At 38.5% G+C, this 20623-nt stretch overlaps 1 protein-coding gene and 1 long non-coding RNA gene across 4 annotated transcripts; both read left to right on the forward strand.

Annotated features, from left to right (window-relative positions):
* Positions 1–6084: 6084 nt before the first annotated feature.
* LOC121969558 (nuclear pore complex protein NUP96-like) lies at positions 6085–17916 on the forward strand. Of its 3 annotated transcripts, none has more exons than XM_042519713.1 (8): positions 6088–6731; positions 6796–6869; positions 7182–7244; positions 8796–11377; positions 11530–11653; positions 14652–14797; positions 16900–16997; positions 17421–17916. In XM_042519713.1, the coding sequence occupies exons 4-8, from the start codon at positions 8798–8800 to the stop codon at positions 17614–17616; spliced, it is 3144 nt and encodes a 1047-aa protein (XP_042375647.1). In that variant the 5' UTR covers positions 6088–6731; positions 6796–6869; positions 7182–7244; positions 8796–8797; the 3' UTR covers positions 17617–17916. The 3 variants fall into 3 exon arrangements, with proteins under 3 accessions (XP_042375648.1, XP_042375647.1, XP_042375646.1); XM_042519712.1 differs by having other exon boundaries at positions 7182–7240; XM_042519714.1 differs by lacking the exons at positions 14652–14797; positions 16900–16997; positions 17421–17916 and having other exon boundaries at positions 6085–6731; positions 7182–7240; positions 11484–11588.
* A 273-nt stretch (positions 17917–18189) lies between these two features.
* LOC121969559 lies at positions 18190–19639 on the forward strand. The gene is made up of 3 exons (XR_006108581.1): positions 18190–18433; positions 18523–18595; positions 19433–19639. It is a non-coding gene; the product is annotated as an uncharacterized LOC121969559 (long non-coding RNA).
* Positions 19640–20623: the final 984 nt, after the last annotated feature.

A 20623-nucleotide genomic window follows, 5' to 3' on the forward strand; every position in this document is an offset into this window, starting at 1 on the left:
CATTTTTTATATTTAATTTTGAAACTAAAATTATAATGTTCTAGTTCACGAAGCTAATTTCTGTTTCTTTTTTGTTATGTACTCTTTTTTTTTTCTTTTCAATATGTAATTGAAAGTGAGTGTTGGAAATTTTCTTATCTTTTTCTTCTTATATGTGAATTATAAGTTTCAACGATGGTGCATTCAGCAATTTTGAAGCTAGTAATCATAGTTATACTTTCCATAGGTAACCTTAATGAGATTATTCTGATCTAATTTAGTTTTCTTTTCTAGTTCAAGTGGCATATCTCCTAATACTTTGTTTTGATGTCATTCAAGATCTTCTAAAATCTTACAAAAAGGAAGACGGTGATGGAGCAGCGATCGGAGGATTCCACTGCTGGTTGACGAACTGGCTAGACCTTCGGCCGCTAGAAAGATGGCTACTCGGCAACCCCCTTTTTTCTGAAGATATTTTAAAGGAAGAATTATCTATACAGTTTGAACTGCTACATATTCCTAAATATAATGAATCTTCTGTTGGCGCAGCGGGGCTGGCAAGAGGAGAGGGATGAATTACCTGAAATAAAAAAATAAAACTCTTCCTCGTTCTTCAACTCAGATTAATAACACACTTATATAAATTAAATTAACTAACTAATAAACCAAAAAGACACAAAGAAATTACTTGGTTACAACCTAAATGGTTGTTAATCCAAGGTAAACGAAAACGCTGAAAGATCTCCTTCGTGTAGGTGGAGAAGCCTATTACACTCTTAAAAATCTCAAGAATGTGCTAGGAAATGAAAGCTAGAGTTGATGCATATTTCCTAGGTCCAGGGTTTTTTTTATAGCCCCTGGAAAATCTTATCCGAAGGCTGAAGGCATCTCCAAAGGAGTTGGAGGGCACTTCAGTGAGGTGTAGAGGTTAAAGCTTTATCCGCTGCCAACGGTCAGTTTGACTGGCTGAAGGCGCCTTCCATAGTCTTAGAAGACGCCTTCGCACTATTCATCGAAGGCGCCTTCCACAGAAGGCGCGGAGGCATCTTCAACAGCCTTTGAAGGTGCCTCTAGCAGCACTTGTAGCTTCATTTCGCTCCTTTGCTGCTATGATCTCCTCGGTGATTTCAACCACCGAAATAGAGCTCACCTGAATCCAATTTTCGGCCTTCTCCTTGAGCAGGTGCTCCTGCTTCTCGTTCCTTGAATGTCGCGTACATTTTTCTCGTCCATTGATGTACTCTTCCGCAACTCTTTCGTCATTCGGATGCACCGAGCCCGTCAGCTCACTTCCCATGACATCCTTCTCACTGGTACGTCTTCCGCTCGACTTACTGTACTCTTAAGCTCATACATACTTGTACACAAGGATTACAACAAAACAGGACCCAACTTAACTTGGTTGATCACATCAAAACACCCACGGAGTTCAACAATCTCCCCCTTTTTGATGTGCATCAACCCAAATTCAAGTTAGGGTAATAACAAACAATAATAGAAGAATTTGCAAATAAAACATTTTAAGTATAAAGTTTGTAACATTAAGTATGAAATAAACTGATTTATCAAAATTCAGACTTATAATAGAGTTAGCAAAAAATTAAAATTTTGAAAAAAAAATTCTAACTCCCCCTACTCCCTCTAAACTTGTACCTATTTCTCCCCTTTTGATCACATCAAAAAAATATGAAAATCTAAGTTTTAGGAAAAAAACTTGAGTTTATAAAAACAAGTAAAATAAAATAAAATAATTTCTAATTTATAAAATTTTCCAAAAATTGACAAACATTAAAAGTAATTATCTTAATTAAGTTAACAAATTTATTAGTTTATCAATTAAATATTTAACTCAATAATTGACTTCCAGACTGTGGCGAAACACTAGGTCTTCTTTGTTATTGGGTCATCAACCACTTCTAGAAAAAATCTTTTAAAAAATTTAAACATTTAATCTTTTCTGAAAGTCTTAAAAAATATTTAATCTAAGTAAGACTTGGAACCCAATATAGGTTCCTTCCTATTGGGTTAACTAAGAATTTGGGGGGTACATATTCTCTAGGAATTTTTTAAGTTGACCTTGGTGATGTCTAATATACCAATTTAATCTACCATAAATTCTAAGTTTTGATTTTCGAAAATTATTTGGTTTCAAGCATGCATGGCCATTTTTCAAATTTTCGATTTATATTTTCAATTTTCAATTTTTTATTTTCTAATTTTAGATTATCATACAATTCTAGAGGGCATACCTTTGCTAAGTTCAATTTTAACTTAACATTTTCCTTTTCTAATTTTACTAGATCGTTAGTAAGAATTTTAATAAAATTAAAGGACTGCTTGGGAGAGAGAGCGCGTACCTCACTTACCTCAATTTCTGATGTTCCCCCTTCATCGCTGCTTTCTTCTGATGATCCTCCCCCTTCATATATGCTCATTTCTGAACTGGTCTCATCTTCTTTTGATGGATTGCCGTTAGGGTAGTTCGGCGTATGCTTCGATTTCAGATTCGGAGGATGACGACTCGTCCCACGTGGCTTTGAGGTTATGTTTGGGCCGAGCTGGTTTCTTACTCTTTTTCTTATCTTTGTTTTTCAGTTTCGGGTAGTCATCTTTGATGTGCCCTTCTTCGTTGTAATTATAGCATCGAACCTTCCTTTTGTTTCGGTAATCCCTCTTTGTCTGTGATTTAAATTTATTAGATTTAATAAATTTATTGAACTTTCTTACCATTAGGGCTGTTTTGTTTTCATCAATAGATTCGTCGGAGTCTGAATCATTTATTCTTGCCTTCAGGGCAATATTTTGACTTGGTATGTGTCTTGCACATCGAGATTCGTGTAATTTAAAAGTAGAGAAAAGACTTTCTAAAGTACTTACCTCGAGATCCTGGGATATATAGTAGGAGTCTACTATAGTTGTCCATTCAGGTGTTCTTGGGAACGCATTTAAAGTATACCTTTGTGTGTCCCGATTCGTTACGTTTCTCCGAGGTTTGTTAGTCTGGTGATCAACTCCTTGATTCTTCCATGTAGTTATGCTACTTACTCTCCTTCTCGCATCGAGAGGTTCGTCAGTTGATTCCGGAGTACATCCCGTCTCGTTAGCTTTGTTTCGAAAGTTTCTTCGTGCAGTTCCAGAAACTTCTCTCAAAGTTCCTTTGCAGAGTTGTAACTGCTGATTCGATTGACCTCCTGGGGCGGAAGAACGTTGAGTAGATGGAATTATGCTTTACTGTTCACCACGAAGTCGGCTTGTTCCTTCTTTGTCCACTGATATTCTTTTTTTTGTCTTTCGAAACTATAAAATCATATTTCATTATTAATAGAATTTCGAAATTTGTTTTGAAGAATACCTCCATCCGACATTTCCATTGTGCGAAGTCTCCCTCGAATTTTGGTGGGTGAATGCTTGCATCGACCATCGTCTTGATCTTGATACTTCAGTTGGCGGTTAGTCCTTCTGAGGCGGTTGAACTCTGATACCACTTGTTGGTGCAGCGGTGGGGTCGGTGAGAGGACGCAGTGTCTGTAAAGAAAACAAAAACCTTTCTCTATTTTTCCAGCTAGGATTAGTAGCACTATAATAATAATTATAATCTAAAAAATGAACAACCAATAAAAAGAAGAGGTAAATATATTTGACTTGATTACAACCTAGGTGGTTGTTAATCCAAGACAGTTGTAAAGCTCTACTAGAAAAATCTTCTTCTCTATAGGTGGAGAAGCCTCTTATGTAAGATCGAAAATAATTTCTATATCTCCACAATGATATGATATTATCCACTTTGGGCCTAAGCTCTTATGATTTTGCTCTTGGGCTCTCCCCAAAAAGCCTCAGCCAATGGAGATATCTTTTCTCTTATAAACTCATGATCTTTCCCATGTGTTTTCAATGTGGGACTATGTTTATAACCTTGCAACCCCAACAATCCCCCCTCAAACAAAGGACCACAGGCTTCCCACGTCCGATTCTCGACCGATCAGGTCTTCTTGCTCTCGGTCCACCCGACCTACTAGGACTTCCTTGCCTAGCCGCAACTAAGACTTTTTCCTAACGTTTGGTCCTCTTGATCCAAACATAGAAGCCCCAACTTTCTTTATTCGAGGTCAATATTATACCCACATGGCTCAATCAGATCATAGCTCTTGTGCACAGTTGGTGGTTAAACCTTCTAGCAGTCCGGACTCTGATACCAATTGTAGGATCGAAAAAAGTTTAGATATCTCCATAATGGTATGATATTATCCACTTTGGACCTAAGCCCTCATGATTTTGGTCTTGGGCTCTCCCCAAAATGCCTCAACCAATGGAAATATCTTTTCTCTTATAAACTCATGATCTTTCCGATGTGTTTTCAATATGGGACTATGTTTGTAATCTTGCAACCCCAACATCTTACACTCTTTGAAAATCTTAGAAAGGACTAGGAAATGATTACAGTAGTTGTTCTCAAGTTATGTTCTATTTTCTAGCTTCAGGGACTTTTTTATAGCTCCTGGAAATCCTATCCCAAGCTTGAAGGGGCTTCAAAGGTGGATGAAAGGCGCCTCCAGCAAGGCAGCAGTAAATAAGGCTTTATCCGCTACCAACGTTCAGTTTGACTGGCTAAAGGCGCCTTCCATAGCCTTGGAAGGCGCCTTCACACTATTCATCGAAGGTGCCTTCTACAGAAGACGCGGAGGCGCTTTCAACAACCTTTGAAGGCGCCTCCAGCAGCACTTGCAGCTTCATTTCGCTCCTTTGCTGCTGCGATCTCCTGGGTGATTTCGGCCACCGGAATATGGTTCACTCGAACTCAATTTCCGGCCTTCTCCTCATGCAGGTTTCCGCTCCGGCTTTTCATTCCTCGAACGTCGCGTACGTTCTTCTTGTCCATCGACATACTCTTCCGTAGCCCTTTCATTCCTCAGATGCACCGAGCTCGTCGACTCCCTTTCTGTGCCATCGTTCTCGCTGGTTATGTCTTCCGCTCAACTTCCTGTGCTCTTAAGCTCTTGCATACTTAGATACAGGGATTAAAATAAAACAGGACTCAACCTAACTTGGTTGATCACATCAAAAACACCCACATGTCCAACATCTCATTTGTGTCGGTTTAACAATGTAGCCCTGTTATATTAGTATACAGAAGGGATCAAGTGTCGTCTCTTTCTCAACACCTTAGTGGGATCGGCTTTGCGATGGTTTAATACACTACGAACCCGGATCTGTGTCTTCTTTTGATGAATTCACAATACTATTTCTCCACTACTTTTTTACTTCCATGAGGTACACCCACCCCACTCAGCTTATTCAATCTTAAACAGAAGTCTCAAGAAACTCTGTGCAGGTACATCCATCAATTCACTCGTGTTGCTCGGCATATCCCTTTTTCTAAAGATATTTTAAAGGAAGAATTACCTATACAGTTTGTACTGCCACATATTCCTGAATATAATGGATCTACTGATCCTGAAGATCATTTATGCTGGTTTAACAATGTGACCTTGTTATATCAATATACAGAAGGGATCAAGTGCCGTCTCTTCTCCACCATCTTAGTGGGACCGGCTCTGCGATGGTTCAATACGTTGCAACCCGAATCTGTCTTCTTTTGATGAATTCACAACATTATTTCTCCATTACTTTTTTAGTTCCAAGAGGTACATATTCACCCTGCTCGGCTTATTCAATATTAAACAGAAGTCTCAAGAAACTCTGTGCAAGTACATCCAATGGTTCACTCGTGTTGCATTGGAAATACCTTCGGTAGTACCGGAAATTCTGATGGACGCCTTCGTCCAGGGACTCAAAGAAAGAGAAGGGGAATTTTTCCATTCTCAGATAAACCTCCAACGGATTATGACATGCTTCTCGCAAGGGCTAAGTAGTATATCAATCTGGAGGAGGCTCTACGAGCTCGACAAGAACAAAGAGGATCTTTGTAAAATATGGTACCCTAAATATTAATTAAATAATAAGGTCAAATAGAGGAATAATTTTAACAGAATTTTTAGAAATTTTCAAATTTTTTTAGAAATTTTTCGGAACTTGTATAATGTATTTCAGGAGGATCATTTATTGAGTCACAGAAAAATATGTTTAGGTTACTCCATTCAAACAAAGGAAAATTTATTATTTTTTTTCTTTTTCTTGTCTTCCTCTTGGTCGCCGTTTTCTCTTCCTCTTCCCCAACCGACGGCGCCGCTTCGCTCCTCTCCTCCCACGCATACAAGTCCATCGGCCAAGGGAAGTTTGCGTCGTCTCCTTCTTTTACTCCATCTCCAGATTCCGCCGACTGATCTCTGCCCCGACACCACTGCCGCTCTCCCTTCTTCCCTCTGCGCCGCTGCCGACCACCCCGGATCCACGACGGGTCGTCGCAGCCTGAAGCCGACCACCGTTCAGTGCCGAGCCTTCCTCTCCCGAAGCTCTCGGTTTCTCCTCGCCTTACACTGCCGACCCGTGCCCTAGTTCGTCAGTGCTGGAAGCCGAGGACCCTTGCATGAGGTCGGCGATTTTCCTCTCGTGCTCGCAAAGCTGCAGGGTTCTCTCTCCCATCTCTAGATCAGCAGAAGCATCGACGTCGTCGGCCGTGTGAGAGATTGCTGACGCCCTTCCCTTTGCCTAGCAGCCGAGGCCCTCTTCCCAATCCAAGCCGCCATCTTTGATCTGTCGACGACAGTAGGTCGTGGTTTCTGTCGGCAGCCAGATCGGAGACATCGCCCGGCTGCCGATCCTTAGAGTGGAAGGGACTGTCGGCACAGAATTGGGTATGCATGGTTCGTATCAGATTTCATGCTTGTCTGGTCAGTACTGATTACGGGTGATCCACAGTTCCGACGATCCAGCTTCGGCGGTGAACCCCTCAGGCCGTATCCGACCAGCAGTCACTTGGCTGTGAGTTTGAGGTAAGAGACTTAAGTTAGGTTGATTTAGGTTTTTAGTAGTTGGATGAAACATGAATTGCCACTAGAATTGATTTAAGTATAGATTTAAATCTAAAATGGAATAATTAGGGTTAAGGAAACTAACCCTAGTTGACCGTTGAGTTATGGTTAATTTGGGTTAAATGTTGGTTCTAATCTAAGTTCGGGTTAGATCCGATTTATGATGTTAACAAGAGGGATTAACTAATCAAATTAGTTATTGCTTTAGGAATAAGAATTTGATTTAGCTATTTGATATTTGTGGGAGTAGCTAAATTAAATGTGTTGTTACAGGACTTGATTCGGGACGAGCACTTCGACATAGCGATTCTTTAGCTCGATCTACATTTGAGGCGGGTACCTTACTTATCTCTTTTGATATGCCATGTTGATATGCGTAGTAGGTTATAGCCTTTAGTAATAATTATGTTATCATTGCTTTGGTATGTCACTATATGATACCTGTTGCTTGCTTTCATCTGTTCTGCATTTATGATTTATTATTGTCATGATTTTTTATGCTCATAGAGATAGTGACATACCATGTCTTGTGATACACCGGACTAGACATTTACCATATCTGACCCGTGTACCTAGATCTGTTTATTTGATCCATTTATTTTTGGTACATGTTTTATGGAGGTAGATATGGTCAGGATTTGCATGCTTAGTGTCATACACCATCTTGCATGATTACATGCTGTGCGATTGGTAGTCCCATTATTGTTGAGCTCATCGCCAGTTACATGGATCTGCACACACAATCACTCATGGGTTCGTGGTATATCAGGCAGGGTGTGTGGCAGTTTGCTCTGTCAGTGCTCTGCTGGTCCACTCATGGGTAGCGTGACGCAGCGTGGTAGCACGTCAGGGATCCCTCCTCTGGACTGGCTCAGGGAGATGAGAGCATTGAGCTTCCCCACTTATGATTTGGGGTAAGAGGATAGGTGTACTCCAACAGCATCCTGTCCACTCGGTCACTCATCAGCATCCTGTCCACATAATTGTCGAGGATTAGAACGGGAGCTGGAGCGGGTCATTGAGACCTATCCTCATATGAGAAATATATTGACTGACCCTACTCTTTATCAACATGCACCACCTCCACGCTATCCTCCCAGGCAAGGCCGCCCAGGTCCTCCCCGTTTGGCCCCGCCTCCTCGGAATCATCCAGTAGCACCTCAACAAGAAAGGGCGCCAATACCGAATCGTAACTTTTTGAGCATTAAGTGGCCTTAATTTAACTTCATTTATTATGATTTATGATTTTATTTAGGATTTTGTGTCTTGATATGTTGTCCCTTACTCTATCGCTATTAGTGTAGTTTTATTACTGCTTTTATCAATAGTTGTTAAAACGATAAATATCATATGTATGAATCGGAATGTAAAAGAATCATTACGGGGTACATATCATATGTAAGAACCAGGATGTAAAAGAATCATGACAATTTGATTTGATTGAATATCATTCATTATGAATCTTATTTTATATGTTTTTGAAAGAAAGAAAGAAAGAAAGAAAGAAATAAATAAATAAATAAAGAAAGAGAACCATTTTATATGGTTTTGAAAAGAAAGAAACCTCATCAAAATTTGAATCAGTGCATGAGTGTGAAGGTGGAATTAATGGCCCACACTGATTAAGAAGTAGTGTCGCATTAAAATGCAAAGATATTATTAGTACTTAAGAGAACAGATATTATTAGCACTTAAGATTAGGAAAACAATACACCTTATGCATTCTCAGTTCGAAGTAAAATATACAGAATATGGCCACACTAAACCTTGTAGTTTTTTTTCTTTAAATTTCACTTGCTAAAGGATAAGCTATAAAACTTGATTGTTTCGTTGTTCCTTTTTCTTATGAAATTTTATTTCAAACCGAAAAAATGTGTTTCTTTGCAGGCATGTTACGTGATTCTCACTGCATCATAAGCGACTCCAATCTTGTCAGAAGTGGTCAAAATGAAGCAGTTGGTGGTGATTGCAGCAGTTTGATGTTTTCTAAGTATAAGAAAAGAAGAATGTTATACAACGGGGATGTAGGCTCCTTGCTACCTACTTTGTACTCCTCAGACTATTTTACCAAGCCCTCAATTGACGAGTTGGCAGCACTAGAGATGATTGACTCAGGCTACTGCAGCCGAGTTCCTGATTTCACTATTGGAAGAGTGGGTTATGGTCAAATTAAATTCATAGGAAGCACTGATGTCAGATGGTTACATTTGGACCAGATTGTAAAATTTGACAGGAATTCAGTGGTGGTATATACTGATGAGGCTGACAAACCCCCAGTAGGTCAAGGCCTTAACAAAGCTGCTGAAGTAACTTTGACCCTGAAACTGAGATCATTAGATGCTCATTCTTTGGAAGTAGATAGATTCGGTGGTATACTAAGGAAACGAGCTGATAGACAAGGAGCCTTCTTTGTCTCATTTGATTTGTCAAGTGGCAATTGGACATTCCTAGTGCATCATTTCAGTAGATTTGGATTGGATGATGAAGAAGAAGAGGATATTGTCATGATTGACAACGATATTGATTCAACTGCAGAGGTAAAAGAATTTCCTGCACATTCTGCTGGGACTGTGTTATCTCATTCACTTCCGGCTCATCTGGGTCTTGATCCTGTAAGAATGCAAGAATTGAGGGCATTGATGTTTTCTGCTGAGGAGGAGTATGAAGATCTTAATGGATCATTTCAAAAAATTAATAGTTACAACAAGGAACAGTTAAAGGAGGATTCCCCAGTTATCAATGGCAAAATATTGGCTAATAAAACAACATTACATGGTTCTTCCAGGAAGGGAAGGATTCAAATTAGTTCTTCACCCATTCGAAGACCCTCTCAAGCCCTACTGGAGTACAATCTAAATAACACTGACTTGAGCCCATCAAGGGACATTTTTCTGAGTGGTCAAAGGAAGGGGTTGCCACTAACTAGGCTGACAAAGGTAGAGGGGTTTAGACTGGAGGAGAAGCACCAAACTCCCTTATCTGGAGGATACTCTAAGAATATAGTAGATGCTGCTTTGTTCATGGGTAGATCATTTCGAGTTGGATGGGGACCGAATGGCATACTTGTTCATAGTGGTACTCCAGTAGGCAGTCCAAGCTGTGGATTATCTTCTCAAGTAAATATACAAAAGGTTGCCATGGACAAAACTGTGAGAGATAAGAACAATAAAATCAATGAGGAGCTTGTTGATTTGCATTTTTCTTCTTTGATGAATCTCCACAAGTCAGTAGAACATGAAACTTCCCAATTGGTGCATGATTCTTTCAAATTAAAGCTTCTGCGAGTAGAATGCAGTCGTTTGACTCTTCCTGAAATTTGCCAGGCTTATATTGAGACTATTGAGAAGGCACATGATATTTCTGAGTTATCTACATCTAACCGTGTGTTCTTGATGCACCAAGTATCTATTTGGGCATTGATAAGAATTCTATTTTCAGAGAGGGAAACAAATGAACAGTCAAATGATGATGATAGGGAAGGAATGATGCTCGATACGAAGGATGACTCTCTTGACATGGACGTTGAGGCAAAACCTTTCGCTCGGAGAGCAGAATTTTCTTTTTGGCTGCAAGAGAGTGTTTGCCATCGAGTTCAGGATGAGATAACCTACTTAAATGATTCTAGTGATTTGGAGCAGATACTTGTACTTTTAACTGGACGGCAGTTGGATGCAGCAGTTGAGCTTGCTGCTGCAAGAGGAGATGTCCGACTAGCTATTTTACTAAGTCAGGCTGGTGGGTCAGTGGTCAGTCGTTCTGACATGGCACAACAGTTGGATATCTGGAGAATGAATGGCATGGATTTTAAGTTTATTGAGAATGATAGGTTAAAGTTGTATGAGTTACTTGCAGGTAATATACAAGACGCATTCCAGGTTTCATCCATTGACTGGAAAAGGTTTCTAGGGTTGATAATGTGGTATCAACTTCCTCCTGATACCCCATTGTCTGTGGTATTTCATACTTATCAGCAGCTTCTCTGTGAAAAAAGAGCTCCTCATCCTGTCCCAGTTTACATTGATGAAGGACCTCTTGAAGAAGAAGTGGACTGGAACATTGGTGATAATCATGACCTTGCATATTATGTTATGCTTCTTCATGCTAATGAAGACAATAACTTCAACCAACTGAAAACCATGTTTAGTGCATTCTCTTCCACATATGATCCACTTGACTACCACATGATCTGGCACCAGCGTGCCATATTGGAAGCTATTGGTACATTTAGTTCAAAAGATCTTAGTATACTTGACATGAGTTTTGTTGACCAGTTGCTATGTCTTGGGTTGTGCCATTGGGCAATTTATGTCGTTCTGCACATGCCTTACTGCGATAATGCACCATATATCCAGGCTAAGCTTATTAAACAGATTCTGTGTCAAAATTGTGAAATTTGGAGCTCTCAAGAGATTCAATATCAGTTTATTGAAGAACTTGGTGTACCATCAGAATGGATGCATGAGGCTCTGGTATGGACTATCGTATTATTAGTGTCAGTTTGTTCATAGGTGTCTAAAGATTTTCCATCAACTGATTTGTCACATTTTTTAGCCCGAACTTCTTTGAATATCGCAGTAGTTTCGTAATGAGATTTCCTCCCTCCTGTTCCTTGAAATTCTAGGCAATATACTTCGAGTATCAGGGAGATTTGTCAGAGGCCCTGGAACATTTTCTTAGATGCTCTAATTGGAAAAAAGCTCACTCAATCTTCATTACATCAGTGGCTCATCGCTTATTCCTATCATGTAAGTATGAAAATGGCTGTATTCTTGTCATACAGCAATGCTGCATTGTTATTAACTACGATCCTGAAGTTTTTATGGGTTGCAGTATTACACAATCACAAGAAAACCATTTAAAAATGGGTTATAACTATGAAAATTTCACACAAATGTGCAACTGAGTCATGGAAAAGTTACTAAAAACCTTGTAGATAGTTCACAGTTGTTATCAAAGTTAAGAGCGTTGAGATTTCTTTGCTAAACGGCGCACAAGGATTGGCTTATGCTTGAAGGCATAATTCTATTTTTCCCCCTTTTCATGAATCTATAGTAGGCTAGATGTTGGACAAATCTGGCATACTTTATAGTTTATATTCCTTATGATGGTAAAATAGTTTGTAGTATTATGAATACTGAATTCAAGTTACTGCTATGACATTCTGATAAATTTTTTACCAGAGTTCCTTGGAAATTGATGTTACAAATGCTGTGTTGATCCTATTATCATTCTGTTTACAAATGATTTTTTGAGAACATGTAGATCATATGCATAAGTTTGTTGGATGCTCCTCCATCTGACTTATCATTTTTGTTTATTTTCTTATTTACTAGTTATTTGCAATCATTCGATGTGCAAGTTTATTGTTGAATGTCCTAATTGTTGGATCGAGAGGCGCTAGAGAAGGGGGAGGGGGGGGGGGGGGGGGATAGCGCTCGTGGCTTTCACTTTTCGTATTCGGAAAACTTATCGGATAACGTAGCGGAATAATAAATAAAGGAATACAGAAAGACACTAAGATTTACTTGGTTCGGAGCCTTGGGTGACTCTTACTTCAAGGGCCACGCTCGTTGAGCGTTTACTTTGGGCAACAACTACAATCATGCAAATATTACAAGAATTATTACAATGACAGTATTGAAAAAGCTATACCGACAACAAAGAATTGAAATTTCGTAGCTTCGGGTCGTCGGAGTCTTGTTGTAGCTTAGCCGGATCGTCTCGTTAGCAATGCGCTGAAGAAAGATTGCTTTATACTTGATTATTCATGCTGCTGCTTGAGACAGGTATATAAAGCCCGTTGAGGGCGCCTTCAACCTCCTTAAGGGCGCCCTCAACTCCGCCGATTCCGCAGCGAAGATAAGGGCTGAAGAAGTCGCCGCTCATCCTCTTGAAGGCGCCTCCAATGCCATGGAGGGCGCCTTCAAGCCCATCCGAGGCGCCACAGCACTCCTTGAGGGCGCCTCCAGCTTGACTTCGCGCGCTCCTTCTTCCAAAGCATCCGAGGTGCCTCCAAGCTCCATGGAGGCGCCTCGAACACTGTTCATCCGGGGATTTGAGCTCTTTCTTCGTCCTGCAAGCTACGTTAGTCCACAAAACAACATATCCTGCAAAACAAAGTTAGCACATAATAAACATGATAACAGAAGTGTTTGACAGTCTTCCGACTATCCGGTTCTGACTTCGGATTTTTGACCGAAAATCCTAGGTCGAACCGACGTCTACTGTTCCCTCTCCGGGGAACGCGTCCTCACCTACTCCAGGAGAGTATACCTGTTGCCAGATCGGTCCTCTAGACCGACTGGATTTTTGCTCAGTGTCCGAAGCTTTCGGTCTTTATGCCGGGCGTCCGCTCCACGATCCGCCCAGACTTCCACCTGGTTCGCGATATCAGGATTTCAACCTTGGGTTACCACCCCCTAGGATTTTTACCTGAAGCTTCGACCCACCAAGACTTCCACCTAGGGTTACCACCCCTTAGGACCTAGGGTTATCGCCCCCTAGGGGTTTCCCTTTGCCTAACCGCAGCTAGGACTTTTCTTCACCTAGGATTACCACCCCTAGGACCAAGGGTAACCACCCCCTAGGGTTTTTACCTGCCTAACCGCAGCTAGGATTTTTGCCTAAGTAAACTTAGGACTTTCCTGCCATCTCAATCAAACATATCAGATAACAAAACAACTTAACTTTGAATCCTTTGACATAATCAAAACATAGGTTCGATCGTCGGATGTTTCCCGCACCAACACTGATGACCCTATGTTATTCACTTGAAAGAAAAAGAAAAATTAGAGCACATGCTTATTAGACATGCATATGTAGTTGAATTTTACCTTATAGACGGCTATATTGAACTAGTTTTATTTGGTCTTCCCAGTTAAGGAACATTGTATGGTTAGACTAGATGACTTGATGATTTCTCTAGCTTACATTTAGGTCAATAAGTATACAAAGAATCAACAAAAAAAAGGAAAAATTCTTCGAGTAAAAGGAAGTGTAATGGATGAAATATAATATTTATATCATAGAGCTAAAGCTTTTTAGTTAGATAGTAATGTTTTTCCAAATTGACATGTACTTGGACAATACTATTGTGGTAAGTGAAAATTAAATTTTTATACTTTTTTTATTACTCTCTTAGGGTTAAATTATATTCTATGCATGCAATTCATGTTAAATGCCTTCTTAATACTGATTGCACATGGATCTCACATATGCATTGGCATGGTGATGCCCTTTGGGTAAATGTACTAATAACTGAAAATCCGTAAATATTTGGGCTAAACAATGAGAAAATCATACTCGTGCCAAGTATTTTGAGAACTCAAGCTTGTGCCATTTCATATCTATGCTCGATGAGTTTAGATATTTAACATGCAAATCACACTTATGATTTGAAGCAAGTGAAATATAATCAAACTCTGCATTTTTCAATGCTAGCTCTCAGTAGTATTTCTTGTTTTATAGTTCATTTTTTATGCTATTAAGACCAACTATTTCTTTTACTTTGTTAAATGTTCATGACAAATTAGATAACCCTCCGAAGATCAAATTTTGGCATTGTTGATTTTTCTTAGATCATGTCTATATAGCTCCCATTATCTAGAATTGGAATAGTATGCCAACCATTGTAAATACATGCACCACAATCTAGAATAGGAGACATGCAAATATGCATCATGCTAAATTTTACTTTCATATTGCAAGATGGTTACTAATGTTATGAAAAATGAATATTCTCAGCTCAAGATGAAGAGATTTGGAGAATCACAAGTTTCATGGAAGAACACAAGTCTGAAATTGCTGACTGGGACCTGGGTGCTGGAATTTATTTTGATTTCTACATTCTAAGGAGTTCATTGAAAGAGGGGGACATCATGAGTGAAACGGTAAGGTTACCTGTGTTAAAATATAGAATTCATTGATTACAGAAAATGAATACCAACCACCATTATCTAAACTTCTGTACGCTGTAAAAAACACAACATTTGCTGCATTCTTGTTGACCGTTTTTCTTCTGTAATATGCTTCCTTGAACTTCAATGCCCAGATACTCTATCTTCTTATGTAGTTATAGTTTCCATGCATTGTCTGCCCTTGTGGAGTCAGTGTTTATAATACCGGACTGGTGGACGAATCAATGGCTGCTTGGGTTCCTAGTTTTTCCAGTTGAACTGACCCTCTGACCATCTATTGATCAAACTGGACTGGTTTTGCTTCCGGTTCTCTGGTTAACTAGTTGAACTTGCCAGTCTGGTCCTGTTTTGAAAGCACTACTTGGAGTCTGTTGGACGTTTTCCTTTCCTTTCTATATGCAACACAGTCCAGTATCCAATGATTGTTAATAGATGTAAGACACTCACAATTAAAATGGTAATTCCTGCACTATATGATTGTGCCACTACACTGCGATGTGTTACTTGAAGACATACAGGTTCACATTCAGTCTATTGGTAAAAAGTCACTTAAAATTAATTCTAAAAGTATGTATATGCAAAGTATTTAAGTTCTACAGTGTAATATACCAAAGTGATTAGTATATGCAATCCTTGAAGAAATTTTACATGAACCACAATATATTAAATCATGCAAATTTACCAAAGGTCTTGCCTACATTACATATCATATTAAATTAATAAATTTAGTGATATGTGAACACGTGTATTGGCTCATATTTAGTGTGTTAGAAAGAGACTCTCCTTGACTCTTAGTCATACCTATGGTCCCATTGCATGAATCATAATTCCAAACTGACAATACATAAGGTCATTAGAACTCTAAATTTGGAAGTGTGCACTAATATACTAGAAACATATTCATTTTCTGATTTCTAGTGATAACACTTTTTCTTCTATACAATATGAACATTTATGAAGGTGAGCTTTGGTGTAATGGTAAAGTTGTTGCCGTGTAACCAACAAGTCATGTGTTCAAGTTTCGGAAATAACCTCTTACAAAGCAGGGTAAGATTGCGTATAATAGATCCTTCCTCGGGACCCGTATTATCGGGAGCTTTGTGTACCGGGGTGTCGATATTATGATATGAGAATTTATGAGAAGAAAAGATATACGAAATGCAAAGTTTCCGTCCTTCAATTAATTTTCTCCTTTGCCCATATCTTTTTTGCCGGTATCTAGTAATAATGTCACCAATAGAGTCCATCCATGAATCGTAGTTTTAATTTTCACCTATACCATTGAATATTCTCATCTGAGCTTTGGTGCAACGGTAAAATTATTGCTGTGTGACCTACAAATCACGGGTTCGAGTTTCAAAAATAATCTCTTGCAAAGCAGGGTAGATTGTGTACAATAGATCCTTTCCCGGGACCTGTATCGATAGGAACTTCGTGCACCGGGCTGTTCGTATTACGATATGAGAATTTATGAGAAGAAAAAGAGATACAAAATGAAAAGTTGTCCTTCAATTAATTTTCTTCTTTGCCCATTTCTTTTTTTACCAATATCTAATAATAATCTCACCAATATAGTCTATCCACACATCATAGTTTTAATTTTCAATTATACCATTGAATATTCTAACTTTGGTGCAATGATAAAGTTGCTGTCATGTGACCTACAGGTCACATATTTGAGTTTCGGAAATAGCTTCTTACAAAGCAGTTAAGACTACGTACAATAGACTATTTCTTGGGACCCATATTGACAGGAGCTTTGTGCACCGAGATGTTCGTATTATGATATGAGAATTTATGAGAAGAAAAAGAGATGAAATGAAAAGTTTTTGTCCTTCAATTAATTTTCTCTTTTGCCCATATCTTTTTTGCCAGTATCTAGTAATAATCTCACCAAGATAAGTCCATCTCGGCACCACAGTTTTAATTTTCACCTATACCATTGAATAATCTCATCTGGGCCCATGCTACAATGTTGCTGTGTAGTGTGGATAATATGAAGCTTACATTCTTGCATTTACTTTGTGGTTGTAGTCAATATTGATTATGTTTACATCTTTCTTGTCTTTTTCTAGGACCCTCTTGGAAAGAAAAATGATGAATGCAGAAGCTTTTTTACTCGTTTAAGTGAATCTCTATTGATTTGGGGAAGCAGATTGCCTGCTGATGCAAGGTGAGTGATAGGTCCTGCAAATTCCATCAATTTACAAAGCATTACAAAATCTGCAATATGCAAGACTCTGGTTGTTAGTCAGATGCCCCTGCCACTAGTCAGATACTGTTTGATAGATTCAAAAAGCATATGCAAGCAGTATTTGTCAACACACTACATTAGACATGATATAGAAAAGTTCAAAAAATATCATAAAAAATGACTAACAAGTATTTATATTATAAAGCGTATTAATCGACATCTAATTCTTCTTCCACATACAAAATTATACGTAAAGCATTCAATTCAAAACAAACGAAATATAGCAACCAATATCAGTCAATAGTATAAATATGTTTAATATCTAAAATGTTTATCTCGTAGTCATAATTGTGCAAATGTGCAAATTGAGCTTAACATGCATTTCCGTGGATTGATTCACAGGTTAACCTACGCAAAGATGTCAGAAGAACTATGTAATCTACTGATGTCCATTCCTGGTTTGAGCTCCACAGCGATGGTTCGGATGAGCTGCTTTGACACAATGCTCATTGCTCCCACTCCGGAAGATATGCGATCCAGTCATCTGCAGAGCGCGGTTTCAGACTTCACTTATTTTCTATCAGAGATCTCAACATGAATTCTGTATCAGTGTCATCTTTTGCCTTTAAACGTTGTTGTTAGAAGATCCAATTGTAACCGTGATGTGAGATGTCTGCTCGTGTAAATTCCCGAGTCTTTCTAATATGAATGGTGAATCGGTGAAACATATTTGAGATCTAATGGGTTGAATCAGTTGGTTCTGCTGGATTTCAAAAATATTGTTTTGATAGACAATGTTGATAAAAAAAAAATACAGCACTTTCATTGTTACTAAATATTTGTCCTTTATTGTTAATTTTATTAAAAAATGAAATGGCGAGATAGACATTCACACTCATCCTAAGTCAACGTGGGTGTATTTTGGTTGTCGTTAATATTACGTATAATTATTCAAAGGCATGCGAATGACGATTTTGACGTGGACTAATTGGCGTCCGATGTTTCTTATTTGTTTTGCTAATTACGAATGAGGCGAAGGAATGTGGGCGCTTTTGGAAATCTAAAAAACTTAGCGGGCAAAGTTTGGCAACTGACATTTAAGATTTTAAGGGTAGGTTGATAATATTAAACTTTAGGGGGAGTCAAATGAAATAATTCCAAACTGAAAAGGCAAACTTTGATAACCCTAACGAGAGAGAGAGCGCGGCACCGCTTGGATCCACATCGTCCTTCGCCTTCCTCCCTTCTCTCGGTCTCCTCATCGCGGTCAACGTCTCCGTCGCCTCTTCCTCCTCCGACTGACTCCGGATCCGAGACAGCGAGCATCACAATGAACTGGATCGCACGGAAGATCCATCTCTACAACGTCACCATGGGACTCTACATGCTCGATTGGTGGGAGCGATACCTCTTCAGTATCCTTCTCTTAATTTGGTTTGTTCGGATGATTGCTCAAAAAGAAGCTTTTTGATTCATTAGCTTTGTGCAACCTTAAGGGGATTAGACATATTGATCCTTGTATTGCTCTGGTTTGTCTTCTACAACGGTTCCAGATCTGCCACTGAATTCTACAACGGGTAAAATTTCTCCCTTTTCCTCATTTATTCGAAACATTGACTGGTAAGGCGGAAAATGGTTGAATGCTTTATTTTATTTTTACCTTTTTTCTGTCTTTGGAAACCGCGCTTTTTTAGCATCTAAACGATATCACTGGGGATTTGTAATTGACATAGTTGAATGATGGATTAAATTTTATAGTTTTGGGTTAAGTTGTTTCCTTAGTTCTTGAAGGAACGGAATACAAGGATGGAATTCAGATGGAATTCATACGGAGCAATTATTTATACATTTGGTTCGGTTATTAGGAATGTGAAATATTTTGTCCAGTTCATCTAACTTGCACAATCGAACATTCAAGTTGCATATTTTAGTGTTCCTTTGACGCTTTTACAGAAAAATAGTTTGAAGGAGCAATACATTTTAGTTTATACAACAGAATACTAAATTCTACTTTCAGTCTTCCTGTTCTTTAAGGTTAAACGTAGCCAAAATTTAATAAATGGAGTCAGTCTGTAGGGATGCATTGTTCTGAGCACTTTAGACTGTCTGCAATTAAGGAAGAGCATCAGTGTGAATTCCTTGGAAATGGCCTAGATCCATCTATTCCTCTCTCGATTTTGATTCTTAAGTTGGTACGTGACAACATCTAGACCAGCTCTGATCACCACAAAGGTTGGCTAGTATAGCCTGTTCTTCCTGTCTCAGCCATTAAGGAAGCGGCCTGCCGATAGGTTAGCTGTTATCATACATTGAGGGATCCACTGAATTGGCAATTTTTAATGTATCTCCATATCTATCACTGATTTATACACTTTTATAAACAATTTCTGATCCATTTTTCTTGAGTGTTCCAGATACATTAAACCCAAAATGTTGGCTGGCCAAAGTTTTGCAGTGGAAGAGAACATCATTATGTAGGGGAGTTGGAATTTTACGAGATAAGGTCATGCTGTATGTTAAATTCCTTTTTAATGTCGTTATCGTTATGTTTGACAAAATTACCTTGTATTTGCTGTCTTTTTCACGTCCACCATATTACTCCCTCCATTTTCCTCTTCTAATTCTTGCCAGGTGTAAGAAAACTGACACGAGTGAAATTTTCCTTGTTAACTACATAAAATTAAAGACAGCAGATGGGAATTTTTAAGCTCAATTATGAAGGCAACAACATATTGATCGACAAATTAGGCTCAAATATGAAGACAACCACATACTTTTAAACAATTTCAAATCTATCAGATTAAGTCTAGTTTCAATGCCTAGCAAGAGTTGCAGAAGCAGAATATCCACTATCATTTCTTCACCTGTTTTTTTTGTTGGTGCTTCTATAGGCCGTACACAAGTCGTCTTTCCTTTGAATTTAACTAATCATGTCGGTATTTTTATGTTGGAGATTACAAATGCAGCTTGGGTTGTCATGGCTGTCGTGCCAATTTCCATTCTGTTAAGGGTTTGCTCAGTTCAAAAAGTTCAAATTAAGTTTCAAATAAGCTTATAAAAAATAAATCAAGCTAACAATTATTTTAAAGATTTGATTCATTTTAAGTGAACTCGACACCTTATCAAAAAAAATTTGAACACTTCAGAGCTAAGCTCGGATCGGCTTGTTGAGAGCCAGAGAGTACTTTTGGGCTAGCCATGCGATGAAAAATATCTTGCTGTTCTGCCGGTTATCTTCAGCGAAATCAAAATCAATCTTGCTGTTCTGCCCGTTATCTTCAGCGAAATCAAAATCATATACAGCTGCGCGACAATCATTATCGGGTGTCACAGATTTTTCATCAATTTTAAATATCACAGACTGATGCACTTTCTTTCTTTGCAATTCCATAAAAGTGTTCGGTTTGGTAAGAACTTATTTATATTTATTTAATACACATAAGATTAATTAAATAAATAAGTTTAAACAATTTATTAAATTAAACAAATAAGTTTGAATATATATATGTTCAGCTTGTTAATGTTTGTGAACAATATTTGTGAATAATGTTCGTATATAATGTTTATGAACCATATTTATTAATAAAACTCATATCAACATGTTA

The sequence above is a fragment of the Zingiber officinale genome, chromosome 4A, assembly GCF_018446385.1.
Source record: "Zingiber officinale cultivar Zhangliang chromosome 4A, Zo_v1.1, whole genome shotgun sequence".
NCBI lineage: Eukaryota > Viridiplantae > Streptophyta > Magnoliopsida > Zingiberales > Zingiberaceae > Zingiber > Zingiber officinale.